The sequence below is a fragment of the Pseudochaenichthys georgianus genome, chromosome 7 (assembly GCF_902827115.2).
Source record: "Pseudochaenichthys georgianus chromosome 7, fPseGeo1.2, whole genome shotgun sequence".
Lineage (NCBI taxonomy): Eukaryota > Metazoa > Chordata > Actinopteri > Perciformes > Channichthyidae > Pseudochaenichthys > Pseudochaenichthys georgianus.
Window position 1 is genome coordinate 41,649,304 of NC_047509.1, and position 27,237 is coordinate 41,676,540.

Sequence of the window (27,237 nt, forward strand, 5' to 3'; positions counted from 1 at the left end):
TGAAATCCTGGCTGGGCAAACACTTCCTCAACCTCAAGTTGAGGAAGGTAAGGAGGTAATCTTTTTTGGACCCCAACCTCCAGCCTCTCCGGTTGATATTCTGGGCTCCCTAAGTAAAAACATCCTCCCCTCTGTCATGAACCTTGGAGTGACCTTTAATAGCACTTTTAAATTCGACAAGCAGGTCAGCACCGTAGTAAAATCCTGCTTTTTTAAAATAAGACTATTGGCCAAAACCAAGTCGTATTTATATTTTAAAGACCTGGAAAGGGTTATTAACGCCTTTGTGACCTCAAGACTGGACTATTGTAACGCTCTGTATGTGGGTATGGACCAGGCATCAATTAAACGCCTGCAGCTAGTCCAAAACGCAGCTGCACGTCTCCTGACTGGCCACAAAAAGCGTGACCACATCACCCCAATTCTGGCCTCACTGCACTGGCTTCCAGTCCGGTTCAGAATTGATTTTAAACTCCTTTTATTTGTATTTAAAGCACTAAATGGGTTGGCTCCGGCCTATATAGCTGAACTCCTCCAGCGCTACACCCCAGCCAGAGCTTTAAGATCTGCTGACCAGCTGCTGCTGGTAGTGCCTAAGACCAGGCTCAAAACCCGAGGGCACCGAGCCTTCGCAGCGGCTGGCCCCAGGCTCTGGAACACTCTTCCCCTCCATGTGAGGTCGGCCCAGACCCTAGGGGCTTTTAAATCCACACTGAAGACACACTACTTCTCTCTGGCCTTCTAGTTAGAGTGGGGTTACGACTCCTGACTGTTCCATGTGTTGTTTTTATCTGTTGTGATTTATTGTGATGTAATGTGTTTTTATGTGTTTAAATTACATGTACAGCACTTTGGCTCGACCAAAATCGTTTTAAATGTGCTCTACAAATAAAATTTGATTTGATTTGATTTGATTTATAGATTTAAACTCCGCACACTCAGCTCTGATTGGTCAGCAGGCGGTACTTTGCTTTCACTGAGTTGATCTCTTTTCTATAGACGCTGGACGCGAGCAGCGTCAGGTAAAACAAAGTTATTTAGCCTTCCCAAACCTGAGCCTCACGCGCCGCCTATGGGCACAAGTGATGTGAAGCTCATAATGCGAGGCAAATAGAAATAATCAGCTGATGGAGTGTAGATGTGGAAATAGATGCATCCCATCAGCTGACTATGTTTTTCGCCACACTTTATAAGCCTGACTATAACCACCCCTTCTCTGAGGTGCAGGCAGCGTCACAAACAAATGATGGTCCTGATAGACTACAAAAATATTCGGTGTGCAGATCTTTGTTTTCACAATATAAGTAGTTTCTTAGTGAATGTCCTGTACTGGTCTTAAAATCTCATAACATCAGCTTTTAATTTTCCTCTTGGATGTTCTTCTTGACCCTCAGAGAAGGAGAAAATGTTGTGTCTTTCAGGCATGTCCTTTCCTCACAAAAATGACAGGAAACATAAAACATATTATTGCAGAACAAGTGTGTTATTTATGAAAGAGGTGTGTTTGTGTTTTTAGGGGCTGTAGATATAATTGTTTTTTAATTGTAATCAGATTATGAATGAACAGTATGAAATTCATCAGCATTGAAATATATTTGATTATCAAAATAATATTTAACTGTTATCAAAACGTAGTGCAACTGTAGAAGCTTGCTCTGTTGTCTCACTGAAAGAATAACTTTTACCACATTTTTTACTGGGAGATAAATAGTAGCAGTTCTCACTATGTGTTAAATATCTTTGCCTTCAATACATTAAATTAGAAATCTGACAAAGTCATATTGCTTGTTAACATCTAAATGTAACTTTTTGCATGGAAAGAACCCTCAACTTAACTGATGTGTAGGTGATCTAGTATTTAGTATTGTTTAATGGAATGTATATGTGACCTGCTCTATCGAAATCAGTCGCATTGACCCGAAGACACATTTTGAGTTATATACACTGTTGGAAAGAGGATATTCCTAGCTTTCTAATGACATCAGGTTTGTTTTTGTACTCCAAATATTAAGCGAAATATGTCACATTATATAATGACTGTCACCGAGTCATCATTTTGAGAAAAAGGCCTTCAAAGTTTTCTCTTCTCTGGAATCCATCGATCTGATTGGTTATTAGTGGAGCAAATGATCAAAATGCTACGGAGGGAAGATATTTTCGTTTGGAGGGGAAGCTCGCGAGTGTGTGTGTATACTGTGCGTGTGTGTGTGTGTGTGTGTGTGTGTGTGTGTGTGTGTGTGTGTGTGTGTGTGTGTGTGTGTGTGTGTGTTTGTGTAATTTTGTGTTTGTGTGTATTGTGTTTGTTTCCCGGGGAAAACACTCCGGCTGTTGTTACGCCTGCTTTGACGTTAAGTTACTCCGTTCTCCGCTTGTAATTATGCCGTTACAAGCTTCAAAGTTGTATTTATCATCTGAATTTGCCGAAACAAGTTTAATATTCTGAAAGCCAAGACTTTTTTTTATTGAAATCAGATGAAAACAAACTGTAACGGACCCTGCCGTGTTATCTATGATTACTATACTCTTACATTCATAATTTCAGCCGGAGGGAGGGGGGGCGGCGCTGCGGAAGAGCAGATTGTGAGTGAGAGGTGCCTGTCTTCGTCCCTTTACAAGCTTCAAAAATGTATTTATCGTGTGATTTTGGAAATAAAAGTTTCATATTCTGAAAGCCAAGACTTTGTTTGTTTAAAATCAAACAAAACACCCGAACCCCGAAAAAATAGTTTTTTACGTAAATCCACGTTTATTTTGAAATGAACCATTGCGACTTCCGTCTGATTTCGATAGAGCGGGTCACATATCAATGTATTAAAGTCAATACTTCATTTATGTAAACCAATACCTTTCTTGATTCTTTGTACAGTATGAGAAAAAGAGTCTTTGTACCTGTGCTGAAATTCATTGCTGTGAGGAGTCCAGTTCTGTCTCTCACTCTCTGGTCCAGCCTGTCTGCATCACCTGGAGACCTTAAACAAACAGATATATATTATGTAAAGTACCATGTGTACAAACAATATAACTGATTATCTTCTGTTAAACATGTTGAATTGTGTATTGTCCGAGTCAGGGTCCTTTTTATTTTACTGTAACTTTGGAAGTTGTGTTACCAATGCTTACTGTTTATTTGATACCAATTTGGTTATGCAATTAATAAAAACAACAAAGTTTGGGTTTGTTCTTCAGATGACTGTGAAGTTAACGTGTAAGCGCAATAATGAACTCCAGCTCAACCATCCATATTGTAATATCATGTAATCATCTTGAAATATGACATTAATAATTGTAATATACACACATCTTATTGTGAGGTTGATTTCACATACACTACTTTGACGTTAGCTAAATAGAAAATAGCATGGATAATTTACAAAGGCTTTCAAAACACAGCAGGAGCCCAAGACAATTATAAAACGTGTCATTATTTCAGTACAGTTCAATTGTTTTTTTTTTCATAAACGGTTATCAACCGTTAGTGCCAAAGCAGTAGGCTATAATATATGAATTACTGCTGTAGACTACAACCACTACTTGTTTAGCTAGCATAAACTCAACAAAGCTAGCGTTAGCTGGCTATCTGACGTTATTTCGCCGCTAAACTGCACGATATAAAACGGTGGTCTTCAAAGCGGATTTAATCCTCAATCACAATAATAATATTCAAAGTAATACTGGGCAAGTAATGGGCAAAATTTACCGTTGATTGACACGCCATGTCAGCAGACTGGTAGAGACACGAACCGTTAGCCCCGCAGTCATCTGGTTCGACGTGACTATGGCTGTGACTGTGTGACTGACTCGAGCCTCGTCGTTCTGATAGCTCCGCCCCTTAGCTCCGCCCCTTCACTCCAACCCCCCTCCCTCCCCCCACGTCTACAGGTGAAAATTACTTTAGCGACACATTTATCGCAAGAAGTGTAGCAAAAGTCAAGACCGCAGATTCGTCGATTTATACTGCCACAGAGCAGATTCGTCAAGTTATAATGACTGATTTGAGAGGTTGTAATAACCAAGTTTCAGTTGTAATGGAAAATATATTTAAAAAATATGTATTTTTCTGCAAGTGAACATTTCATCACTAAGTTCATTTTCTTTCTACAAGCTACAAAACTTATTTTTTTCTTCTGTGACTTCAAATTTGGTTCACAGTTACGTGGATATTTTATACAAGTGTACATTTGGTTCACAGTTACGTGGATATATACACCATATCTACCTTCATACATTACCACGCTACTTAATTAAAGTACCAAATTGAACCCTTTCAGAGACTCCATTAGTCTCTTTATTTTAACTTCTCTCCTGAACGCGAGAAAAACGAACACAATTCAACAAAATGCAAATTAATTTATATCTCTTATATGATGTACATTTCCGGATTTTCTTTTTGATATTCTCTCATTAGTAAAATAAGCCTACCATTAAATTATAGATTCTTCATTTCTTTTTAAGTGGGTACATTTACAAAATCACTAAGGGATAAAATATATAGTGGCAGGAAAAAGTAAGTTAACCCTTTGGAATAACCTGCATTTATGTATACATTTGCTATAAGATATGGTCTGATCTTAAGTTCTAATAATACAATTACACAATCTGTTTTAACTGATGGGCATTATGATTTGAGGCTGCTTTGCTGGACAGTTTGCCATCATCAAAATAAAAATGTATTCTCAAGATTATTAAGATTTCCTCCAGGATAATGTGGAGGACCGACACCAACATTTCCAAGTAAATGTAATACAGAATGGCTGTCCTCCTGATGTGGTGATGAAGAGCACCCTGCAGTGATGCATGTGTGGAATTAACCCCAGAGATGAGTTGAGAATGAGTGCTAAGCAGGTTTCCATTCTGCAGCCCTCCTTACTTTTAGCCCTGCTGCTGAACCTCCCAGCAGATTATGATGTCACAGCGGAGTGGGAATAGAATCAGGATTAAGTGCATGTAGGTAATGGTCTGTAGCCGGTGAATGCTCAGGTGCAGCAGAGCTGAGTTCATGCGCTCCTGCTGGCGTCTCCCCTGTGGACCTCGCAGGAAATGAAATGGTGGATTTTTGCTTTAATGTTGAAGAATGAAACAAACATAACAAGAGGAATCGGATGCCTTTTAACCCTCCTTTGGTAAGCTAAACAACCTGTTTTGTTTGTGAATGTATTTTCATTAAATGTTTTATCTTTTCTGGCAAACTTAATTTAATAGAAAATGACAAATGTTCTTCAAAACTGGCTTTATGGTACTTTGAGGTACACTTTCTTCGATACCTCTCACTAACATTGACTTTTGTTTATAGAACCAGTCCGCTGCTCAAAGCAACCAGTAGGCAGGATGAAGGTGAGATGGACCATGCTAGGCATGGTTGTCTTCTTCCTGCTCTCATTGGTCATGACCTTTGGTTTCATATGGCAGTATAGGATGCCAAAGCTGAAGACAGGTAATGTTTACCAAGCCTACACTGATGAACCCCACCAGAACACCCACTCAGAGACTTTCAGACATACTGTATGACTTTCCTGCCTGGAACTACTTTTGGACCAGGTGTAGTAATTGCTTGTTTGCAGGAGCTGCAGTGGGATTACACAAAACTGGAAATAGAAGCAACAGGATTAGTGGCAGAGATTAAAGCAGAATTTAACTCCTGCTGAGAGTCAGGCGGAGTAAAGGTGGAGCTGCCATCAGTTGCTCATGCTTTGTATGTGCATAAATCAGTGTACGCTGGCTGACAGAGCCAAATACGCTGTTCATGAAGAATCGAAAGGCACATAATAAAAATACTCTAGCCCTGGGAAAACGCAAGCATGTTGACACATTTACAGCATTTTCTTCAGCTAGTGTGTAAATGATAGATTTATATTGTGAAAACACAAAACGTACTCCCTCGTCTACCTTCTATTACTAATACTTTGAACTATGTTTTAAGCACCTTAATTAGGGCCTGAGCACGAAGTGTGCGAAGAGCTATTGTTATTCGTAGAATTCATGTTATGATTCCTGTGCGCTTTGAAACCTCTTTTTGAGGGTTTTACGACGCCATTCAAGCAGCGAAATGTTGCAGGGACCGCAGGACCGGTGAAAAATGTGCCATTCTGGAGTCCATGGGTTCAAAGTCACCAACATGCTCGCTAGCGCCACCTATATGTACATTTTTGAAAAATGTACATAGTCGCACCGTAAGTCCCATGGACCTGACATTTTGCCCACTTATCAGGGTGGACCTGCTCTACATAAAGTCCTCTTGGACCCCTAAGCTCCGCCTACTTTGTTTTTTTTTAATTAGCATAATTTTAAAACCAGTGAAATATTATCCTAGATTTCCCTTTTTTGTTTATCAACACCAATCTTAGTATACAACATCGGTGGAGGGTCAGACACATTACAGTAGGAAATGAGCATGTTCAGGTAGTAAATATGGCCGCCATTAAAAAGGTACGGCTTAGAAAGAAATGCCCATAACTCATCAACAATGTATCCATTCACCACAGATTGTGGTGAATAGGTTCAGTCTGTGTTGGGGAATAGGCACACCAAAGCAATTTAATTTAGACTATAGGGGGCCCCAAAACACCGCAAATTTCTAACTCAAGAACGGATGGACGAAATAATTGGGTTTTTACTCTGGGGGTGAGTATGAACTGAGATTCGCAACGAATGACGAACGTGGGCGTGGCCTATACATTTATTTTGTATTGCGATGTGCTCAAATGAGCTACGGACGCGAAATTTGGAACACACGTCACAGCCCACAAACTCTTCGCGACCGTACAAAGAAATCGTACGTTTTAGCAAAAACGGCTCAGTAGCGCCCCCTATTGTGCGGTAGTCACATATAGTTTCTTCGAGCAACCCGAATCATGGCACAGGTTGTCCTCATGGAATTGCGGTGAATTTACCATTTTTGACGATTTAAATGTAAAAACATGAGCTTCGGGCGCAAAACTTGGGACACACGTCACAGCGACCTTTTCGAGAATGTAAAAAAAAAATGTAATCTTTTGTTAAAACAGCTCAGTCCCGCCTCCTATTGTGTGGAAGTTCAATCAATCAATCAATCAATGTTTATTTATATAGCCCAATATCACAAATGTTACATTTGTCTCAGTGGTCTTCACAGTGTGTACAGAATATCAGTATGACAATACGACACCCTCTGTCCTTAGACCCTCACATCGTACAAGGAAAAACTTCCGAAGAAAACCCACAGTTTAAAGGGAAAAATGGGAGAAACCTCAGGGAGAGCAACAGAGGAGGGATCCCTCTCCCAGGACGGACAGACGTGCAATAGATGCCGTGTGTAAATTGAAAAGATAATACATTTGCAACATAGGTAGTCCAAATGTTTGGAAATGCATGTGTGTATAATAGGAGGATGAATCCACGAGGATATCCATCCAGGACCACAGCCACGACTCGCGATCCAGGGCTCGCGATCCAGGACACAGGACCGCAGGATCATCCATGACTCCGGATCCCGGCGTATATAGACACCAAAAAGAAAGACATTTGGGGAAGCTGGGTTAATCGGAACATGAGAGTACACAGGTACAGACAGAGAGAAGGAAGAAGTAAGATGTCCCCCGACAAACTATATCAGCAAAACTAGGGGCTGAATCTAATCAGCCCTAACTATAAGCTTTATCAAAAAGGAAGGTCTTAAGCGCACTCTTAAAAACGGATAGGGTGTCTGCCGCCCGAACCCAAACTGGAAGCTGATTCCACAAATGTGGAGCTTGATAAGAAAAGGCTCTGGCTCCCATTGTACTTTTAGAGACTCTAGGAACAACCAACAACCCTGCATTCTTGGAACGCAATGCCCTAGTAGGACAGTAGGGTATAATGAGTTCTTTAAGGTAAGATGGCGCCTGCCCATTAAGGGCTCTGTAGGCGAGAAGAAGAATTTTAAATTATATCCTGTGTTCTATAGGGAGCCAGTGTAAGGCAGCCAGAACAGGAGTAATGTGGTCCCTTTTCCTAACTCTGGTTAGTACACGAGCTGCAGCATTTTGAATCAGCTGAAGCGACTTGACTGACTTCTTGGTACTCCCTGATAATAAAGAGTTACAATAATCCAGCAGAAGTAACAAATGCATGGACTAGTTTCTCTGCATCGTTTTGAGGCCAGATATGCCTGATTTTTGCAATGTTACGTAGATGGAAGTAGGCGGTCCTTGAAATTGATTTTATGTGGGCGTTAAAGGATAAATCCTGATCAAATATAACACCAAGATTCCTTACAGTCTCACTGGAGGCCAAATTAATGCCATCCATAGTTAGTATATCTTTAGATAATTTGTTTCGTAGATTCTTCAGGCCAAGTACAATAACTTCAGTTTTGGTCGTGTTTAACATCAAAAAGTTTAAGGTCCTCTTGAATTTTATTTAGATGATTAATTTCATCAGGCTTGATTGATAAATATAGTTGAGTATCATCCGCATAACAATGAAAGTTTACAGAATGATTCCTTATAATATTGCCTAACGAAAGCATATATAATGTGAACAAAATAGGTCCGAGCACTGAGCCCTGTGGCACTCCATGGCTAACTTTGGTTTGCGTGGAAGATTCATCGTTAACACGTACAAACTGAGAGCGTTCAGATAGATAGGACCTAAACCAGCCTAAAGCAGTTCCCTGTATGCCAACTAAGTGCTCTAGTCTTTGCAATAGGATATCATGGTCGAAGTTACATATAGTTTCTCCGAACTTCACGAATCTTGGCAGAGACATTCCTCATGGAGTTGTGGACATATTTTTAAATTGCCTTCCATTAGCTTCGCCCCCCATAAAGTCGGCCATTTTGAAAAATTTGCATTTTTCATGCATTTTCAGCAATCTTTGCGAGCTCCTCCGAGGGAAATGACCGGAAAAATTAGGTTCCAGGACAAGTTCAACCCATATCCAATGTGATGCTAAATTGCGAATAAAATAGTTGCTGGCTCAATGGGGGAGGTCGTAAACTAAGGGGGATTGTACCATTTTTGCCGATTAACATGTCACAAATTACTCCAAACTTCTCGCATACAGTGTTTCCGATATTCACAAATCGCTGTATCCACAATCCTCTTATGATTGCGGACATATTTCAAATTGCTTTCCATTTGCCCCACCCCCCAGAAAATTGGCCATTTTTAAAAATGTGCAGTTTTCATGCATTTTCAGCACATTTTTGCAAACTCCTCGTAGGGAAATTATCGGAAAAAATCCAATCCAGGACCAATTCAGCCCCTATCCAATGTGATGCAAAAATTCGAAGAAAATAGTTGCTAGCTCAATCGGGGAGGTCGTAAGCTAACGGAGAATATACAATTTTTGACGATTTACATGTCGCAAATTACTCCAAACTACTCGCATATTGTTTTTCCGATATTCACGAAACGATGTTTAAACATTTATATTATGATTGCACACATATTTCAAGTTGCCTTCCATTAGCCCCGCATCCCAGGAAGTCGGCCATTTTGAAAATGTGCATTCTTCATGTATTGTAAGCACATTTTTGCAAACTCCTCCTAGGGAAATGACCGGGAAAATTCCATTCCAGGAGAAGTTCAGTCCTTATCCAATGCGATGCTAATTGCGAGGAATAGTCAGTCGCTCGAAAGGGAGCTCACAGGCTACAATGTACCATTTTCCACCATTTAGATGTCAGATAAGCTACTCTGCCTTCCACATCATCTCTCTCGCTCTCTCCACTCACTCACTCACTCACTCACTCAAGCACTCACTCACGCTACGCACTCACGCACTTCACGCACGCACGCACGCACTCACTCACGCACGCACGCACGCACTCACATGCACGCACGCACCAACACACACAACACACACACACACACAACACACACACACACACACACACACCACACACACACACACACACACACACACACACGCACGCACACGCACTCACTCACGCACTCACGCACGCACTCACACACACACACACACACACACACACACACACAACACACACACACACACCACACACACACACACACACACACACACACACACACACACACACACACACACACACACACCCACACCCACACACACACACTGCTGGCAATGATGTTGAGTGTTAGTCCAGCAGAGCTCCCTCTGCTGGTGGCACATGCAATTACAACAGACACATATACACTCCAAAACATACACATACAGCTCTTAAAGCATATAATATATATCAGGCTACAGCCCTTGTATATGTTATGATGTGAAGCACTATTTGGTTTGGTTGATGCACATGTTATGTTGTTAAATAACTTATAATCACAACGGGAACAGTTTGCAGAGCTGTGCTTCCTTTACAATAGCTGCGTGCAGATAAGTCCAGCTTTGTTTGACAATGTTGGCAATCTAATGTTGAGATGACATATTAACCTGTTACATTGTAAGTTAAAGGAGCTATCTGTGCAGTATATCACATGTTTATATGTGTAATGGTTATATTACAACCTGCATGTTGAACAGTTAATTAGCCTTTGAGAATATGTGTCATTGCAGAGAAAGTTATGCTTATTGTTTGCTGTATAATATATTTAAGTAACTGATTCTCATTATACTTGTACATTTTGTATTTCTCTGTTATAGACCACACATACATATAGTCCAGGGCTGCCATCTTTAGAGGTCAGCTTGGAGTGAGATGACAATATTAGATTTTGGTACACTGATTAATGTTGTTGCTATTACTTGTGTACTGCACCTCTTTCCATTAGTCTTTACTCTTTTCAGTGAACATATTATATTTTCTACTGTTGATATGTGTCTATGAACTGTTAATGCTTATCTTTATAGTTTCATGTATTTTAATTACACTTAGACCTGTTTACATCCTACTATCTCGCAACTATAGCCTGTTGTGAATAAAGTATCATTTCATTTATACCTGGTCTCTGTTGCCTGAAATCGACTATGGAGGATACATCAGTGTACCCTCGGTTAAAGCTCCTCCAGAGAGCCTCCTCTCTCTCCTCTCTCTCCCCTCTATCCCTTCTCTACTCTCTCCTCTACATCAGTGTACCCTCGGTTATAGCTCCTCCAGAGAGACTCCTCTCTTCTCTAAATCAGTGTATCCTCGGTTACGGCTCCTCCAGACAGCCTCCGCGATAATCGATCCTCGACGAGCCTTTAGAGACATTTGTTTTCCTTCGAAGGCAGCGCGCCGACATCCGTTTCCGGGTCGCTGCGGGAGAGGAGGAAACAAGAAAGGAGAAGGGGAGTGAGAGGTACAGTGTAGAAATAACTGTGGAGGTAACTGTGGATGGAGGAGCCGTAGTAACAATGATGGACTTCCTAAAGGGAATACAAAAAAAGTGTGGGGTTGTGGACGGGTGCAGAGTGAGAGGGGAGCGGCTATATGAAGTCACCATGCGGACCTGTCTGGGGAAAATGAAAATAATTTGAGGGGCTGAGGGTGAACGGGGTCATGGTGCACGCACAGGACCTCTTGAACAAAGATCTGACTGTCTCGTTCCTAAATCTGCCGGTATATGTACCTGATAGGATGATACTCAAGCGACTGGAAGAGTGGGGGGTCGAGCCCATCTCGGCAATCAAAAAAAGAGTGTGGCCGGGCACAGAAATCACAGACGGCACCAGATTCCTGAGAGTAAGGTTCAATGACAAGGTCAGCTCCCTCCCCTATTCCACAAAGTTAGACACAGTGAGGGGGGGGAGTACTTCAGAGTATTGCACAATCGCCAGGTTCCTGTCTGCCGGCTGTGCATCCAGCCCGGTCACTTCTTTAGGGAGTGCCCGGAGTTTAAGTGCCACAAGTGTGGCCAGACAGGACATTATGCCAGAGAGTGCAGGTTCAGGGCGGAGAGAGAGGAGAAAGAGGAGGAAGAGAAGGAGGACAAGGAGGAAGACGAGGAGCAAGATGAGGAGGAGGAGGAGGAGGAGGATGACGAGGAGGACGGGGAAGGGGCGGAAGGAGCGAAGAAAATACCCTTTGAGGAGGTCAGCGATGAGGATGAAGGCCTGTGTGGGGGAGGAGCGGCGGGAGGTGAGGATGGAGCTAAGAAAAGTGCAAGGCAGAGCGGCGGAGGCGCCGAAGGGAGCAGCGGCGGGGGAAAGAAGTGTTGGAGTCCTGGAGTGGTGGAGGACATCTCGGAGGCATCAGAGATGGAGGACGGAGTGCTGGAGGAGGACCCTGTGGGCGCCATGGTCTTCGGGAACCCTAAGGATGAGCAGAGGGGCCGCGGCATGAGAAGAAACAGGCGTGAGGATGAGAAGAAGACCTCAGCGGAGAACGCCGGGCGGAGTGCTCGACGCAAAGAGGACAAGGAGAGGGAGATGGAGCAAAGGAGAGCGAGCTCAACAGAGGGGGAGCTGTGGAAAGAAATCAGCTTAAGGTAACGATGTTAAGGACGCTTATTATAATAACATCACTTTTGATGGCAACCATCTCCTCCTTTAACGGCAATGGCCTCAAAAGTAGGATTAGAAGAGAACGGGCGCTAATTGTATGTGGGGCCAGTATAATATGTCTGGAGGAAACATAAGGAAAAATAAGGAAAAGAGAAAGCAGCCACAAGAGCGAGGAGGGAGGAGCTCAAGGGTTGGAAGCGCATCTCAGTTAACATAGGGAAGGTAAATGATAAAGGTGTCTGGGTGGAGTGCAAGGAGGACGTGCATCACCTCAGGGTTAGGCAAAGGCCGTTTGGGGGGAGGAAGGGGGAAACCGTGGCGATATGGAGGGACATGTGGGAAAAGAGAAAAGTAAAGGCGATAGCTGTCACTCGGGTAGACGTGGATGAAGGGAATTGGGGATGGTGAATTGAAAACAATATGATGTGTTAAAGTGTTCAAAATGTTGGGAATGATGTTGAGATCAATGATGTGGGAAAAGAGAAAGGAATGGGCGATGATGTGGGAAATGGAAGATGGGATATAGAGTAATTGATGGTTGTGATGTGTGACAAAAGTGTGTGATGGTTTGAACATGTTTCTGCTATATTTGAGAATGCTTCATGAAAGCTGAGATTTTGTTAAAATGTATTTGTTTGAAAGCCTTGGGGTCCTTTCTTTTTGGGGATCAGTAAGGTGGACTATTATGTTTTTAAAATGTAACTTTGTTTATATTTTCTATTAAAAAAAAAAGAAAAAAAAAAAAGATTATGACTTGGTCTTCGGTGAGTGTTCTGTTCTGTCTTTTTATAGTATAGCCTTGAAATAAAGGAGATATTTTTGACACTTTAATTTGAATTTGGGTCCTGCTTCCTGCACACCGTAACATTACGAACTGACCTGGGATCTGGGCCCAGCAGATCTGTTTGAGCAGGAACTATTGGATTATACCTTTTCTTTGTCTGACTGCGCTCATCGATGGATAGGAGCGGTCAGAGTTCAACAGCGAGATGCTGGTTTGGCAGAAGCATTCAACCTTACAATGAAGAATCAAGAGTTGGTTAAATTCTTACCTGCCTGGCTTTTGGATTACCTCACGGTTTGTTTTCCCGATCCCGATAGACCCAGGTCTCCCAATTCCCTTTTTGATACCACACGCATCGGTGTAGTCCGTCTGGCGTCAGCCCCTGCTTCTCACCCAGTGTTTGCTTCAGTCCAGGAGCCATTCGCTGGTACTCATCTGGCTTTTGGAGGTCCACGGAGCCTCCAAACGGCTCCTAAAAGAAGGAGTCGCAAGGCCAGGTTAGCAGCACAAGCCCAAAGTGCCATGGTTCCAGCCCCAGTTCTGGCCCCAGCAGCAATGGTTCCAGCCCCAGCAGCTATGGTTCTGGCCCCATTTCTGGCCCCAGTAGCCATGGTTCCAGCCCCAGTTCTGGCCCCAGCAGCCATGGTTCCAGCCCCAGTTCTGGCCCCAGCTGCCATGGTTCCAGCCCCAGTTCTGGCTCCAGCAGCCATGGTTCCGGCCCCAGTTCTGGCCACAGCAGCTATGGTTCCGGCCCCTGTTCTGGCCCCAGCAGCCATGGTTCCAGACCCAGTTCTGGCCCCAGCAGCCATTGTTCCGGCCCCAGTTCTGGCCCCAGCAGCTATGGTTCCGGCCCCTGTTCTGGCCCCAGTAGCCATGGTTCCAGCCCCAGTTCTGGCCCCAGCAGCCATGGTTCCAGCCCCAGTTCCGGCCCCAGCAGCTATGGTTCCGGCCTCGGCAGCCATGGTTCCGGCTTCAATTCCGGCTCAAAAGCCGGCCCACACAGCCATGATCCAGGCTTCAGCTCCGGACCTTACAGCCATGTTTCCAGCTCCAGAACTGGATCTTACAGCCATGTTTCCGGCTCCAGAACCGGCCCATGCAGCCATGATTCCGGCTCAAGTACTGGTGTTGGCTCTCCAGCCAACACCAGCTCCCGAGTCCTGTCGGTGTACCGGCCGATTCCAGCACCTCGTCTCTTGTTGGCTCTCCAGCCAACGCCAGCTCCCCGTGTCCTGTCGGCGTAGCGACCAACACAAGTTCCCTCTCTAGTCCCCTCTCAAGTCCCCTATCAAGTTCCTACCCGAGTCCCCTCTCAAGTTCCTACCCGAGTCCCCTCTCGAGGCCCCTCTCAAATCCCCTCTCGAGTTCCCTCTCAAGTTCCCTCTCAAGTCACCTCTCAAGTTACATTACATTGCATTTAGCTGACGCGTCTATCCAAAGCGACTTACAATAAGTGCGTTCGACCAACAAAATACAAACTTGAAGAAAACAGAATAATATAAGTACATCAGGCTTCATAGAGCAGAAACATTTCAAGTGCTACTCAACTGCCTGTAGATAAGTCAGCCCTTTATTAGTATATAAGTGCTTTGTTAATAATTCTATCGCTCGAAGTGGAGTCGAAAGAGATGAGTTTTCAGTCTGCGCCGGAATGTGTGTAAGCTATCTGCTGTCCTGATGTCAATGGGGAGCTCATTCCACCATTTTGGAGCCAGGATAGCAAACCCACTTGTTTTTGCTGATGGGAACTTGGGTCCCCTTCGCAGCCATGGTGCAGCGAGCCGTTTGGTTGATGCAGAGTGGAGTGCACGTGCTGGGGTGTACGGTTTAACCATGTCCTGGATGTAGGAAGGGCCAGATCCATTCGCAGCATGGTACGCAAGTACCATTGTCTTGAAGTGGATTCTAGCAGTTATCGGAAGCCAGTGGAGGGAGCGGAGGAGCGGCGTGGTGTGGGACAATTTAGGAAGGTTGAAGACCAGGCGAGCAGCTGCATTCTGGATGAGCTGCAGAGGTCGGATGGCACATGCAGGTGACCAGCCAGGAGGGAGTTGCAGTAGTCTAGGCGTGAGATGATGAGAGCCTGGACCAGAACCTGCGTCACTTTCTGGGTCAGCTGGGGACGCATCCTCCTGATGTTGTAAAGCGTGTATCTGCAGCAGCGGGTTGTAGCAGCGATGTTTGCAGTGAAGGACAGGTTGTTATCTAGGGTCACACCCAGATTCCTTGCAGTCTGAGTCGGGGAAACAACAGAGGTGCCAATGTTGATTGTTAGGTCAAGAATGGGACAATCTTTTCCGGAAGGAAAAGCAGTTCAGTCTTGTCAAGGTTGAGCTTGAGGTGATGATCAGACATCCACTGAGAGATGTCAGCTAGACAAGCAGAGATGCGTGCGACGACCTGGGTCTCTGAGCGGGGAAAGGACAGAATTAATTGGGTGTCGTCAGCGTAGCAGTGGTATGAAAAACCATGCGGGCTAATGACTGATCCGAGCGAGTTTGTGTACAAGGAGAAGAGGAGGGGACCAAGAACAGAGCCCTGAGGGACCCCTGTAGTTAATTGACAAGGGTCGGACTCGGACCCTCTCCAAGTAACCCTCTCCAAGTAACCCTGTAGGTGCGGTCTTTGAGGTATGAGGTGAGGAGGGAAAGTGCAGAGCCTGAAACTCCAAGTTCCCTCTCAAGTCAACTCTCGAGTCTCCTCTCGAGTTCCCTCTCGAAATTTCTCTCAAGTCACCTTTCAAGTCAACTCTCAAGTCACCTCTCGAGTCACCTCTCGAGTCACCTCTCGAGTTCCCTCTCTAGTCCCCTCTCGAGTCTCCTCTCGAGTTCCCTCTCAAGCCCTCTCTCGAGTCCCCTCTCAAGCCCTCTCTCGAGTCCCCTCTCGAGTTCCCTATCGGGTCCCATCTCAAGTCACCTCTCGAGTCTCCGTTCAAGTTCCCTCTCGAGATTCCTTTCAAGTCACCTCTCAAGTCAACTCTCAAGTTTCCTCTCGAGTTCCCTCTCAAGCCCTCTCTCGAGTTCCCACTCAAGTTCCTACTCATGTGCCGTTGGAGGTCCCGCAGACTACTCTTCTGCCGGCGGTCCTGCCAACCCCATGTCCTGAGCCATTGGAGGTCCCGCAGACTGCTCTTCTGCCGGGGGTCCTGCCAACCCCATGTCCTGTGCCGTTGAAGGTCCCTCAGACTGCTCTTCTGCCGGGGGTCCTGCCAACCCTATGTCCTGACAATTGGAGGTTCCGCTGGGGGTCCTGCCAACCCTTTGTCCTGTCCCGTTGGAGGCCCGCCAACTACTCTTCTGCCGGGGGTCCTGCCAACCCTAAGTCCTGTGCCGTTGGAGGCTCCGCCGACTACTCTCCTGCCGGGAGTCCTGCCAACCCTGTGTCTTGTCCCGTTGGAGGCCCCGCCGAGTACTCTCCTGCCGGGGGTCCTGCCAACCCTATATCCTGTCCCGTTGGGGGTCCCGCCGACTATTCTTCTGCTGGGGGTCCTGCCAACCCTATGTCCAGTGCCGTTGGAGGCCCCGCTGACTACTCTTCTGCCGGGGGTCCTGCCAACCCTAAGTCCTGTGCCGTTGGAGGCCCCGCCGACTACTCTCCTGCCGGGGGTCCTGCCAACCCTGTGTCGTGTCCCGTTGGAGGCCCCGCCGACTACTCTTCTGCCGGGGGTCCTGCCAATCGCTTGTCCTGTTCCGTTTGAGGTCCCGCCGACTACTCTTCTATCGGGGGTCCTGCCAACTCTATGTCCTGTGCCTTTGGAGGTTCCGCTGGGGATCCTGCCAGCTCTATGTCCAGTCCAGTTGGAGGGTCGCCATCTCCTGTCCTGCCAGGGGTACTGCCAACCCCTTGTCCAGTTCCGTTGGAGGCTCCGCCATCATCTGTCTCGCCGGGGGTGCTGCCAACTCCTGGTCCTCTTCCGTGGGGGATCCTGCCGAAGCCTGTCTCACCGGCTCCGGTTCCTGTTCGGCCGACACCGGGTCTTGCCCGGCCTCCGGAGCTGTTTGGCCTTCGCCCCACCCTGAACTCTGCCTTGCCCCTGGACCGTCCGCCCGAGTCCCCCTTTTTGAACTCTGCCTTGCCCCCGGGCCGTCCGCCAGAGTCCCCCTTTTTGAACTCTGCCTTGCCCCCGGGCCGTCCGCCCGAGACCCCTTCCTTGAACTCTGCCTTGCCCCCGGGCCGTCCGCCCGAGTTCCCCTTTTTTAACTCTGCCTTGCCCCCGGGCCGTCCACCCGAGACCCCATCCTTGATCTCTGCCTTGCCCCTAGGCCGTCCGCCCAAGACCCCTTCCGGGTCCTCCGCTGTCAGCCCAAGCCCGTCCTCCACCCACCCTGTTGGCCTTAGTTTTGTGTCCCTCCTCCGGTCCCCCTCCACCCACCCTGCTGGATTTTTTTTGGGACGTCTGGGATCCGTCCCTTGAGGGGGGGGTACTGTCAAGATCTGTCTGTGTTGTATTTTGTCTTGTCTTTTTCTGTTTTTGTGTCATGTTTTATTTTGAAAGGTCTTCACCTCCTGTCTTGCCTGTTTCTGTCTGTGTTGTGTTTTGTCTCGTCTAGATCTGTTTTTGGTTTTCTGTCTGCGTTGTGTTTTGTCTTTGGATCTGTCTGTGATTCCCTGTCGTTAGTTTCCCTGGTGTGTCTTATTACCTGATTGTGTGCACCTGGTGTCCCTGTGTTTTCTCCTCCCTCCTCACCTGTGTCTTGTTTGTATAATTAGTCTTGTGTGTATTTAAGTTCTTGTTTTTCTGTCTGTCTTTGTCGGTTCGTCTTGTGTTATGACTTGGTCTTCGGTGAGTGTTCTGTTCTGTCTTTGTTTATAGTATAGCATTGAAATAAAGGAGATATTTTTTTGACACTTTAATCTGCATTTGGGTCCTGCTTCCTGCACACACCGTAACACTCTGTGAGGATCGCTGTTTCTAAGATTGACACTAAACAACTGCGATTCATAAATGTCTAATAAGTAAACTTGATACATTTCTACAAAGAATTAATACATCAAGATCAGAGATGGGGTTGTTACTCAAAATAAGTAATATATTACATATTACTTTAAAAAAAGCAATATATTACTTTACTTCGTTACTCTCTACATACTTTACTCGTTACTTTACTCGCAGGGCTGCCCCTCCCTACAGGCAGATCACGCAGACTGCGGAGGGTGCTTCATTTAGCGGAGGGAGCCTCATCTGAAGCGCAAATGCGGCGCACCTACAGTGTTACTCGTTACTTAACTCAACATCCTCACTCTGGATTCGGAGGTCCTCCTTAGCTATTAGCTTTACGTTAGCATGTTGTCTTTGCAGGTGCTTGTTGAGGTTTGACGTTGTGTTTGCAGCAGTGAATAAAAGCTTCTGGCCTGGACACAGTTTGCACCTCACCGTCACATTCCTGTCCTTTCTTCGGACGAACTCAAAATAATGGGCATACCTCCACCCCTCGAAAGTTATCTCTGTTGACTCAGCCATGTTGACGCACTGCATGTAGCGACTGCAAGTTGCGCAAATGTTACGTAAATATAAACCTGCGCCGGAAATTCCTCTTGTCTGCCAAAGGGCGGATCTAGTCATTCTTTATGTTAGTAGGTAACTGTAGTGTGATTACTGAATTATAAAAGTAACACGTTACACTACTCCGTTACCGACAAAAGTAATATTACTTTATAACGCGTTTGTTACGATCTCAGGCACTTAGGATGTTGGACCCAATTGCAGACAGGGAGACAGAGGTAAAGTGTTGGTAAGATACTTTATTTTTCCAAAAAAACACGATGAACAAAAAAAGGTCACTAACTAATCTCAGGGTGAGATGACAAAAAATAAGACAAAAAGGAAAATCGCTCACGTAGTGAGGAACAAAACTATTCTTGAGCACAAAAAAGCATAGACCTGACCATGACAAGAGCCAATACGAACTGACACTGGGAGACAGGGGAATTTAAACACAGGGTAACTTGACACAGGTGGGAACAATCGGGGGTGGGGCTGACACTGATGAGCACAGGAGACACACAAGGAGTGACAGGTGAAAACAATCAGGAAATTAGACACACCAGGGAAACTAACGACAGACATGAAAACACAGGGAAAAGAGACCAGACAATATACAGGGAGGAAACATGACAAGAGACTTAGTCCCGCCCACAGGAGATGCGAGCGGAGGACCGAGGAGGGGAACCGAGGAGAGAGGAGGGGAAGCAGCAGACGTTTAAAGAAATGAGAACTCCTCTCCTCTGAGCGGTCATATTAAAGCGACGTCCGTTCATTATTACGTGGCAACAGCTGCATCAGCTGTCGAGTGTTTTGTCATAGCGCTGTATTTTATAATCTGAACATTGTTCCCCCACATATTTACTTTGAATTCATTGAGAGTGCGGTATAATGAGACAATAACAGGCTACAGATGCGGACACACACACACAAATATATTTATATAAATATATACAATTGAAAGTATGAGAGCAGCTCTCATAATAACGTAACACAATCAGAGACTGGATATACCCCCCCCTCTCTCTGGTCGCTGAAATGGGGAATTGAAATTATGGGCCAAAAGTTGTATTTACAAGTATTAAAAGTAAGCAGAGGAGGACACCAAACCAACTGAGACCCGTCTGTCCGCCGCATCTACGCACTGTACAACACACACCTACACACTGTACCACACACACCTACACACTGTACCACACACACCTACAGCTCCTAAAGCATAATCAGGCTACAGTCGTTGTGTATTTCATTATGTGAAGCACTAAATGGTCTTAGAAAAATATCGACTCTTTGTTTGTAGATATCTACTAAACTAAAGCAAATAAAGAGAGTAGGCCTGTTATACTGAGTGATATATATTATACACACTGCTCTGCTTTCTGCACGGACCTCAAAGCTGTTCTCACTGTAAACATCGCGTTGCGATGAGAGCAGTTTCTAAAATAATATCCAGGGCATGCATGCAGAGCTGTCATTGGCTGAGATAAGTCCGGCCGTGCGTCACGCCTCCACCGTTCCCGGAAATGCATCCGCGGAGGAGCCGTGGAGGAACCATCAGTGTATCCTCGGTTATAGCTCCTCCAGAGAGCCTCCTCGACGCTCGATGCTCGGTCCTCGGTGTGCATTTAGAGAAATGAGATGTCCTTCAAAATGGCGCGCTGAAATTCATTTCCGGGTCACTACCGGAGGACCGAGGAGTCGAGGAGGGGAAATTTGAGTATTGAGAAGCGTCTAAGGAGAACGGAAAAACACCCACACCAAGACATAGAAACGTGACATGACAAAATAATCCTGACAGCGTTACACCCAACTCTGATCAAGATGTAGAAGTTATCCAATTCACACCGCCGGGACCTGCCAAAAGTCTGACTGTACGTCTCTGCCTTTACAATGTGGGTGTTTATCCACATCAATGTCAGATAGATAGGTTGTGTCTACTGTTCAGTATTTGATGAGTCTGCCTTTTTTCACTTTCCCACAGAAGTGGTTGTAGAACAAGCCATTGAAGAAGAGATGTGCCCTCTCTTCCCGGAGCCTGTGCCCCTCAAACACCCCATCCCATCGCTGAGGGAGGCCTTAGAAAAGGTGTATACCTTTTCACAATTCAATGTTTTATCATGTGAATATTCGGAATATAGTTATGGCTTGTGTTAATGAAGTTTCTCCTAACAGATAGATCTACTCCTGAGGTCCAGCGTTCACCCCACCAAGTTGCCAGCTATTTCAGCCATCGTGGTTTTAAATGACTCTGTTCTGTGGAATGGAAACTTTGGTCAGACGAACAGAAGTGATCCCTCCTCTCCTGCACCCAATGAGTTCACCGTGTACAGGTGAGATTTATAGTCAAACAGTGTAGATAACAGGAGGAGGAGACTAACATAAAATATGAGAGAGATATGTCAAAAGGGAAGTGGTGATTTGTCTTACTGTCAAGCACGTAGTTATTAATAATATTAGTCCTAAAGGCTGCTCAGCCAGAACACGATATTATCAACTAAATCTGATCAACAATCATTACAGCATGATGTAATCTGCGGCCTAATTCTTCTATTGGATTGCATTTGATCTGAGGCTTGGAGTTAAAATTAAGATTAGACCTTTAGTTAGCTTGGTATAGAAACAGTGATAAAGGATAAGGAACCACTCAGTAAATGAAGTGCTCAAATCTGTTCTGTGCAGCAGTAGTGGGAACGCTATTATTAAATCAGGATACATTTATTGAATCATTAGTAATATGCTTGTGTGGCACTCACTTTAATCAGTGTGATTGCAGAATAGCGAGCCTCTCTAAGATCTTCCCCACACTGATGCTGTACAAGCTGTGGGAGGACGGCCTGGTGGGCTCTCTGGATGACCCAGTGGAGAAGTATGCTCAAAACTTCAGCATCAAGGACCCTCTGTGGAGTGGTGGGGGGCCAGCGTCAACCTCACTTAGGACCCTTGGCATCAACTCTCCTGCACTCACCCTGCGCAGGATGGCCAGTCAGCTCTCTGGTAACTGCACAATGTTTTTATATTTTGAATGTCATGGCGGCCATCTTTGTTAATTCAACCTAGAAGGAACCACATAAAAGAACTGCGAGGCCTGGTTTCACACATGTGAATCACTATCGCTCATGTGTTCAGTGTTGAAAGTACGAGTGATATCTCCCTGGTCCAAAGTGCAAAAGAAAATTACCCCCAGTAAGAAATTAGCATGAAATATATCATGTGAGGAAGGCGATAACATTTGTACTGAAATATTATTTGATACCCTGCTGGACCAAACTGAAAGAGCACATTTTCGGACGTTAGGATCGTTCTGTTGTTCACACAGGAAGTGACAGATGCAGTTGTGTGCAGGTCTGCAGGATGAAAGAAGAGCTTCAGAGAGAAGTTCCTTCTTTTAAAATGTAATGACCATTTCCTTAGAAAGTCCATGTGATTGTGGGACAGAATGATCTTTCCCTTTTCTGCTGTTGGGAAGGGGGTTCAAGATGAAATCCTACATGTTCACACACCATTCAATATAATTTGGATGATTTAACTGAATGTGTTTATATAGGATAAACCCCTTGAGATAAACCATCTCATTTTCAAGGGGGTCCTAACATATAGTACAAACAGCAAGACAACAAATCTAATTACAGTGCAAACACAGAGCAGAATACTACCATCCCAACACACATTTGGACATAACCACATACGGCCACAGAGAGGCCATGAACAAAAACATTTTCCCAGCAATAAATTAAATAAATACAAACATAGTGTTTAGTCCGTTTTAATTTTGCATTTCATTTTTTTTAAAGGAAATTAAGCATCGTATGGTTGGTGGGCAGTCTGGGCAGTCTGAAGCAGCTTCAGATATAAATGATCGTTTACCTAATGTAATGTTTTGGAGCATTAGTTGTGCACATCCACAAGAATGAACATGCCATGTCCAGGCCTCATGCATCACTTCTTCTACAAGTTCATAAAGAAGCTGGTACATTGTGTAACTGGTGCTCCCGCTTCACCTCATTAAATCAGCAGTGTGTCAGGGAGGCACAAGGTCAACATGTAGGTCCATACCATGCCCGGCGCCGTGGGATGGCCAGGCCCTCCAATTTGACATTCCTGCCCTCCCCCAATAAAGACGGTTTTTATTATTTATAACATTATTTCATCGTATTCATGCTACGATGAATGTGATGTCAGATAGTAACTGGAAAAAAAAATCGAGGCTACGTCAAATAAATTCATGTATCCGCAGGCACATGACGGTTTTGTGTGCCCTCCCATGAAAATCATATGCCCTCCCTTTAGATTTGTTCTAGCGCCGGGTCTGGTCCATACTGTACATTCATACTCATCGTGTCCTTTATTTGTATCGAGGACACCTCTCCGTTACCTCCTTCAACACTTTAGCTAACATGGGCTTGCGTGAACAGAGAGAGAAGCTAAATTAAGACTGAGCTTTGTCCAGAAATAAAGCTAATAAGCTCTTCAGCTCTGTGTTATTGGTTGTGAGCATATTCTAATGGCTTTTGATTATTGAAATATATACAGTTCTGTTTTATGAGTGTTGAGAGCTGTATCCATACTGTACATCTCTTAATGTAGCCCTCAAAGTGCACCAGATTGATGTATTTAACTTCAATTTAAAGAAAAAAATCTTCCAGGGGGTGCATGTCCCCGGACCCCCCAAGAGGATGTGAGGTCATCACAAATAAAACAGGTTCACATGGATAGGATACTAGATAAGTGTTCACACTCATTATATACACTACACATTATTCTTGGATTTGTTAACACTATGGTCCCTAATATATTTGTAGAAAGGCAGGAAATGGAATTAAATTGAGAAAATGTTTCATTGCGGAGGACCCCCTGTTTTGTGTGTCCCCCACTTCTCAAACCAAAGTTACACCCTTGCCTAGGGACATTGACAAGTACCAACAGTATATTTATATCTCGCCCTGTCAACAAGCCTCACCTTCTTGGCAAAAACGGTATTGTTTTTGAAGAGTTGGAGAGACAATGCACAGTTTTACCCACTGCTGTCACCTGTGTTATGCCGGGTTATGCATGCCCACCGAGATATGCATGCAGCTCGCGGGAGCACGCACAGCGTAAAGCAAAAGCTCCAAGACATTTCTATGATCTGTACGGCAAAGTACGGTTTGGAAACTATATCATTTCCTTTTGGAGGGAATGCATAACACGGCAAACACCAGAGCCTCGCTGCGGGGTCAACTTTGGCGCTGTCCCGAGTTTGTTCTAATCTGTCAAAATGACTGCTTTGAGATTTTTCCGTCATTGTTAAAAAAAATATTCGGTTAACGCGACCACTGCTGTCCCAGCAACATCAGTAGCCTACCAAGCGAGAGAGTTCTTTCCACAGCAAGGGATTTTGTAAATGCCCAAACATCCCAGCTTCTACCTGGAAATGTGGACATGCTCATATTCCTAAAAGAAACCTGTCTGATGATGCTGAGTGAGTGACTAGTGAGTTTGAGTTGAGTTACTTGAAAAACTAAAGTGAAACTTGATTTATTTTATTGTGGGGTCTGATTATTCAATTTCCTTGTTTATTTGTGAGGTGCAGTGACACAAAGAAAATGCCTAGTTTGTTTGGTAGTACTAGTTGGTAAAAAAACACTGGTTGTTCTTGTTCCAGTCTGTTACTGTCACTTTGTTTTTGACACTTTAAAATACTACTATCCTATTTTATGCTGTACAAATCAGATTTATTATTTAATAAAGAAAACATTTTCAAGTAATAAGTACATGTAAAAAGAAACATTTCCCCCAAAATGTCTTTTAATTTGTTTTCTTTATTTTTGAATATTGCGATAAATACCGTACCGTGGACTTGTTATCGCGATATTATCGTACCGTGAGTTTTTGGTATCGTTACGTCCCTAGTTCTTACACAGATGTGTCATACAGTATGTATGACAACTCTCATGAATCACTTACGTATTGCACCCTCTATCAACCAGTCCAAAAAAAAGAAATTAGTCCACAAAGTTTTATTCACCAATGTTTTATATATGTTCCAGGGTTACCCAGAAGATTAAGGTCCACTAATCTTCTTTGGAGTGGAGACACAGAAGCAGCTCTTGGTCTGTTACGGGATGATGTCCTCGTGGCAGATCCCGGCACCAAGTGAGACTCTGTTTCCTTCTGCTATGCTCTGTTCTTAGCTGTCGAGACTTCAGACCTTTTAAGCACTTCTATGGTCTACAGAGATAGGCTGTTGATGCATATAACAGGGATCCTTTAGGTATGTTTTATCCAGAGGAAACTTGTGAACATGTTGATATTAATATATCTTTTCCCCCCAGATGCCACTACAGCAACGTTGCTTTTTCCTTATTGGCCAACATCTTGGCCCAGAAGGTGGTGGGCTCAAACTTTGAGAGATGGGTGTCAGACAACATTCTGGAGCGGCTCGGCATGGAGGACACTGGGTTCAATTTAAGTCCAGCGGTTCAGAGACGGATGGCTGCGGGGGTGTACAGCAACGGCGAGCTGGCCCCCCTCTTCAACCTGGGCTGGTACCGAGCTGCGGGCCAGATGTTTTCCACAGCTGCTGACATGGCCAAGCTTATGATGGCCCTTCTGGGCACAACCGGTGGGACTCTGCTCCGTCAGGACACCCTGAACACCATGCTGACCCCGGTGCTACGCTGCCACAGCGGCTACTTCGCCAACTCCACCGGCACCCCATGGGAGATCAATGAGCAGCGGGGCTACGATGTGGTGAGGAAAGATGGGGACCTGGATGGTTACGCGGCCACCCTCTCCCTGGTGCCACGGCTCAAACTGGGGATGGTGGTTCTGATGTCCGGCGTGCGGCCTGCAGGGCCGGAGCTTCTGAGCCTGGCCTACAGCCAGCTCATTCCTGCAGTGGAGAGGGCATTCAGGGACGCTCCAAAAAAGTTAAGACCACCGCCCAACCCAGCTCCCTATGTGGGCTTTTTCACTTACAGGAATATGACTTTCTATGAGATAAAGGTGGACTCAGACGGGGTGCTGGTCATGCAGCAATTTGGACCACAGGTTGACACATCTGTGCCGTCCAAGTACAGAACTATTCGTCTGGATTACCTGCAGGATAGGGTGTTCAGGGTGGTGTTTGAGAGCCCGTACCCCTGCAAGCTGAAGGTGAACAGCGCCTCTGTCTCGCTGGAGGCTCAGGACAGACAGCTCTTCAACTTTTACCTTTTCAACAAGAAAGGTGTGTCGCCAGGATTTGATTCCCCAGGACTTAACACTTACAGGGTGACCAGGATAGCTGGCAGACCATTCTTCACTACATAAAGGCAGGAGTTCACTTATAGCGAGGTGGACACTGAAACAGGGGTGTATGTCAAGAACAAAGGCAGTATGAAACTTGCTGTTGGATCAGTGGTCATGTGACTGCAAGGTTAATGTCATTAATCTGGACTAGTATGCACATATTATTCATTCTGCTTATAATACTAATAATAGTATGAGTGTTGTCCAACTCTCCAAGAACTAGCACAAGCAAAGAGGAACTGACAACAGTACTGCAAACATGTTCCTGCAGACGTGTTTAGTTCTTGGACAATGTGGCGATATCCCTTTTCAACATTGTAGTGCCTAATGTGTGACCTTGAAACGAAAGAGATAAACACAACTGAGGGGAAAGTCTTGGACTTGATTTACATCTTGAAAGGTTTTTTATAATGTTAATACTCAAGGAGAACATTCTATGAGCAATAAAGAGCTGCAAGATTATATTCTCAATAAACTAAAACTGTATTGACTGTTTATTAAGTGTTCATGTTAATGTACACTTAATCATTATAATCATCAATTAACATGCATATTCCATTTTTTTCAGTTAAGGTAACTAGAAAAATATCAAATGAACGGCCCTTTTTTCAGCCTGCCCCGGAATAGTGTTGCACGGTGTACCGATACTTGAAAGGTACCGCGATACCCTGCCGTTAAAAACGTTACGATTCCTCCGTTTCATTAGTATCGGTACTTTAAGAATGACGGGGACAAGTACTCCGGTGAGAAAGCGCCGTTTTAATAAGAGCCGTGTGTATTCAGTACTCATCGACTAAAAAACACCAGATTATCCTTGTTAATTACACAACATTGATTGGTTTAAATTGTGTGCAATGCTTTTGTATTTTTCCCCTTCGATTCGGAGAAACAAATGTTTTTTCGGAGTAAAGGATGGCAGAAGACACTACACTACCCAGAATCCCCAGGTATCATTTAGGACTACACCATGTGCTCTGTTTGACAAACCCCGCTTTTTTCACCATTCATTCCAATGGCTAGCGTCTATGTCACGTGATCTTCAAATTTCTCCCTGCAGAAAAAAAAACATGGCCGAACTTCGTTTTATTCTCGGTGGAAAATGCCTATTTTAAAGTTAGTTTGGCCATTAAAATGCGTTTTAATGTCATTTGATGCGAGAAATATGAGTTGTTATTTCAGATTATGTGTGCAGTGGATGTACATGATCTTTAGTTTGCTAGTTATTACGAAGATTACTTCAGGAAATTGCGTCCATAGAACGTTTTCATTGTTACCAAGGTGGTTGCTAGGGACGCTGCTATCGATATTATTTCTGTTATGTTGTGTAACTGTTTA

The 27,237-nt window shown here is 44.7% G+C and overlaps 1 protein-coding gene across 1 annotated transcript; it reads left to right on the forward strand.

The window, feature by feature from the left end:
• The first annotated feature begins 17,917 nt into the window (after nt 1-17,917).
• Nucleotides 17,918-26,275, forward strand: LOC117449973 (putative beta-lactamase-like 1). Its single transcript, XM_034087909.2, has 6 exons — nt 17,918-17,934; nt 20,615-20,718; nt 20,806-20,963; nt 21,407-21,627; nt 24,660-24,765; nt 24,945-26,275. Exons 2-6 carry the CDS (start codon nt 20,647-20,649, stop codon nt 25,921-25,923), a joined length of 1,536 nt encoding a protein of 511 aa, XP_033943800.1. The 5' UTR covers nt 17,918-17,934; nt 20,615-20,646; the 3' UTR covers nt 25,924-26,275.
• The last annotated feature ends 962 nt before the right edge of the window (nt 26,276-27,237 follow it).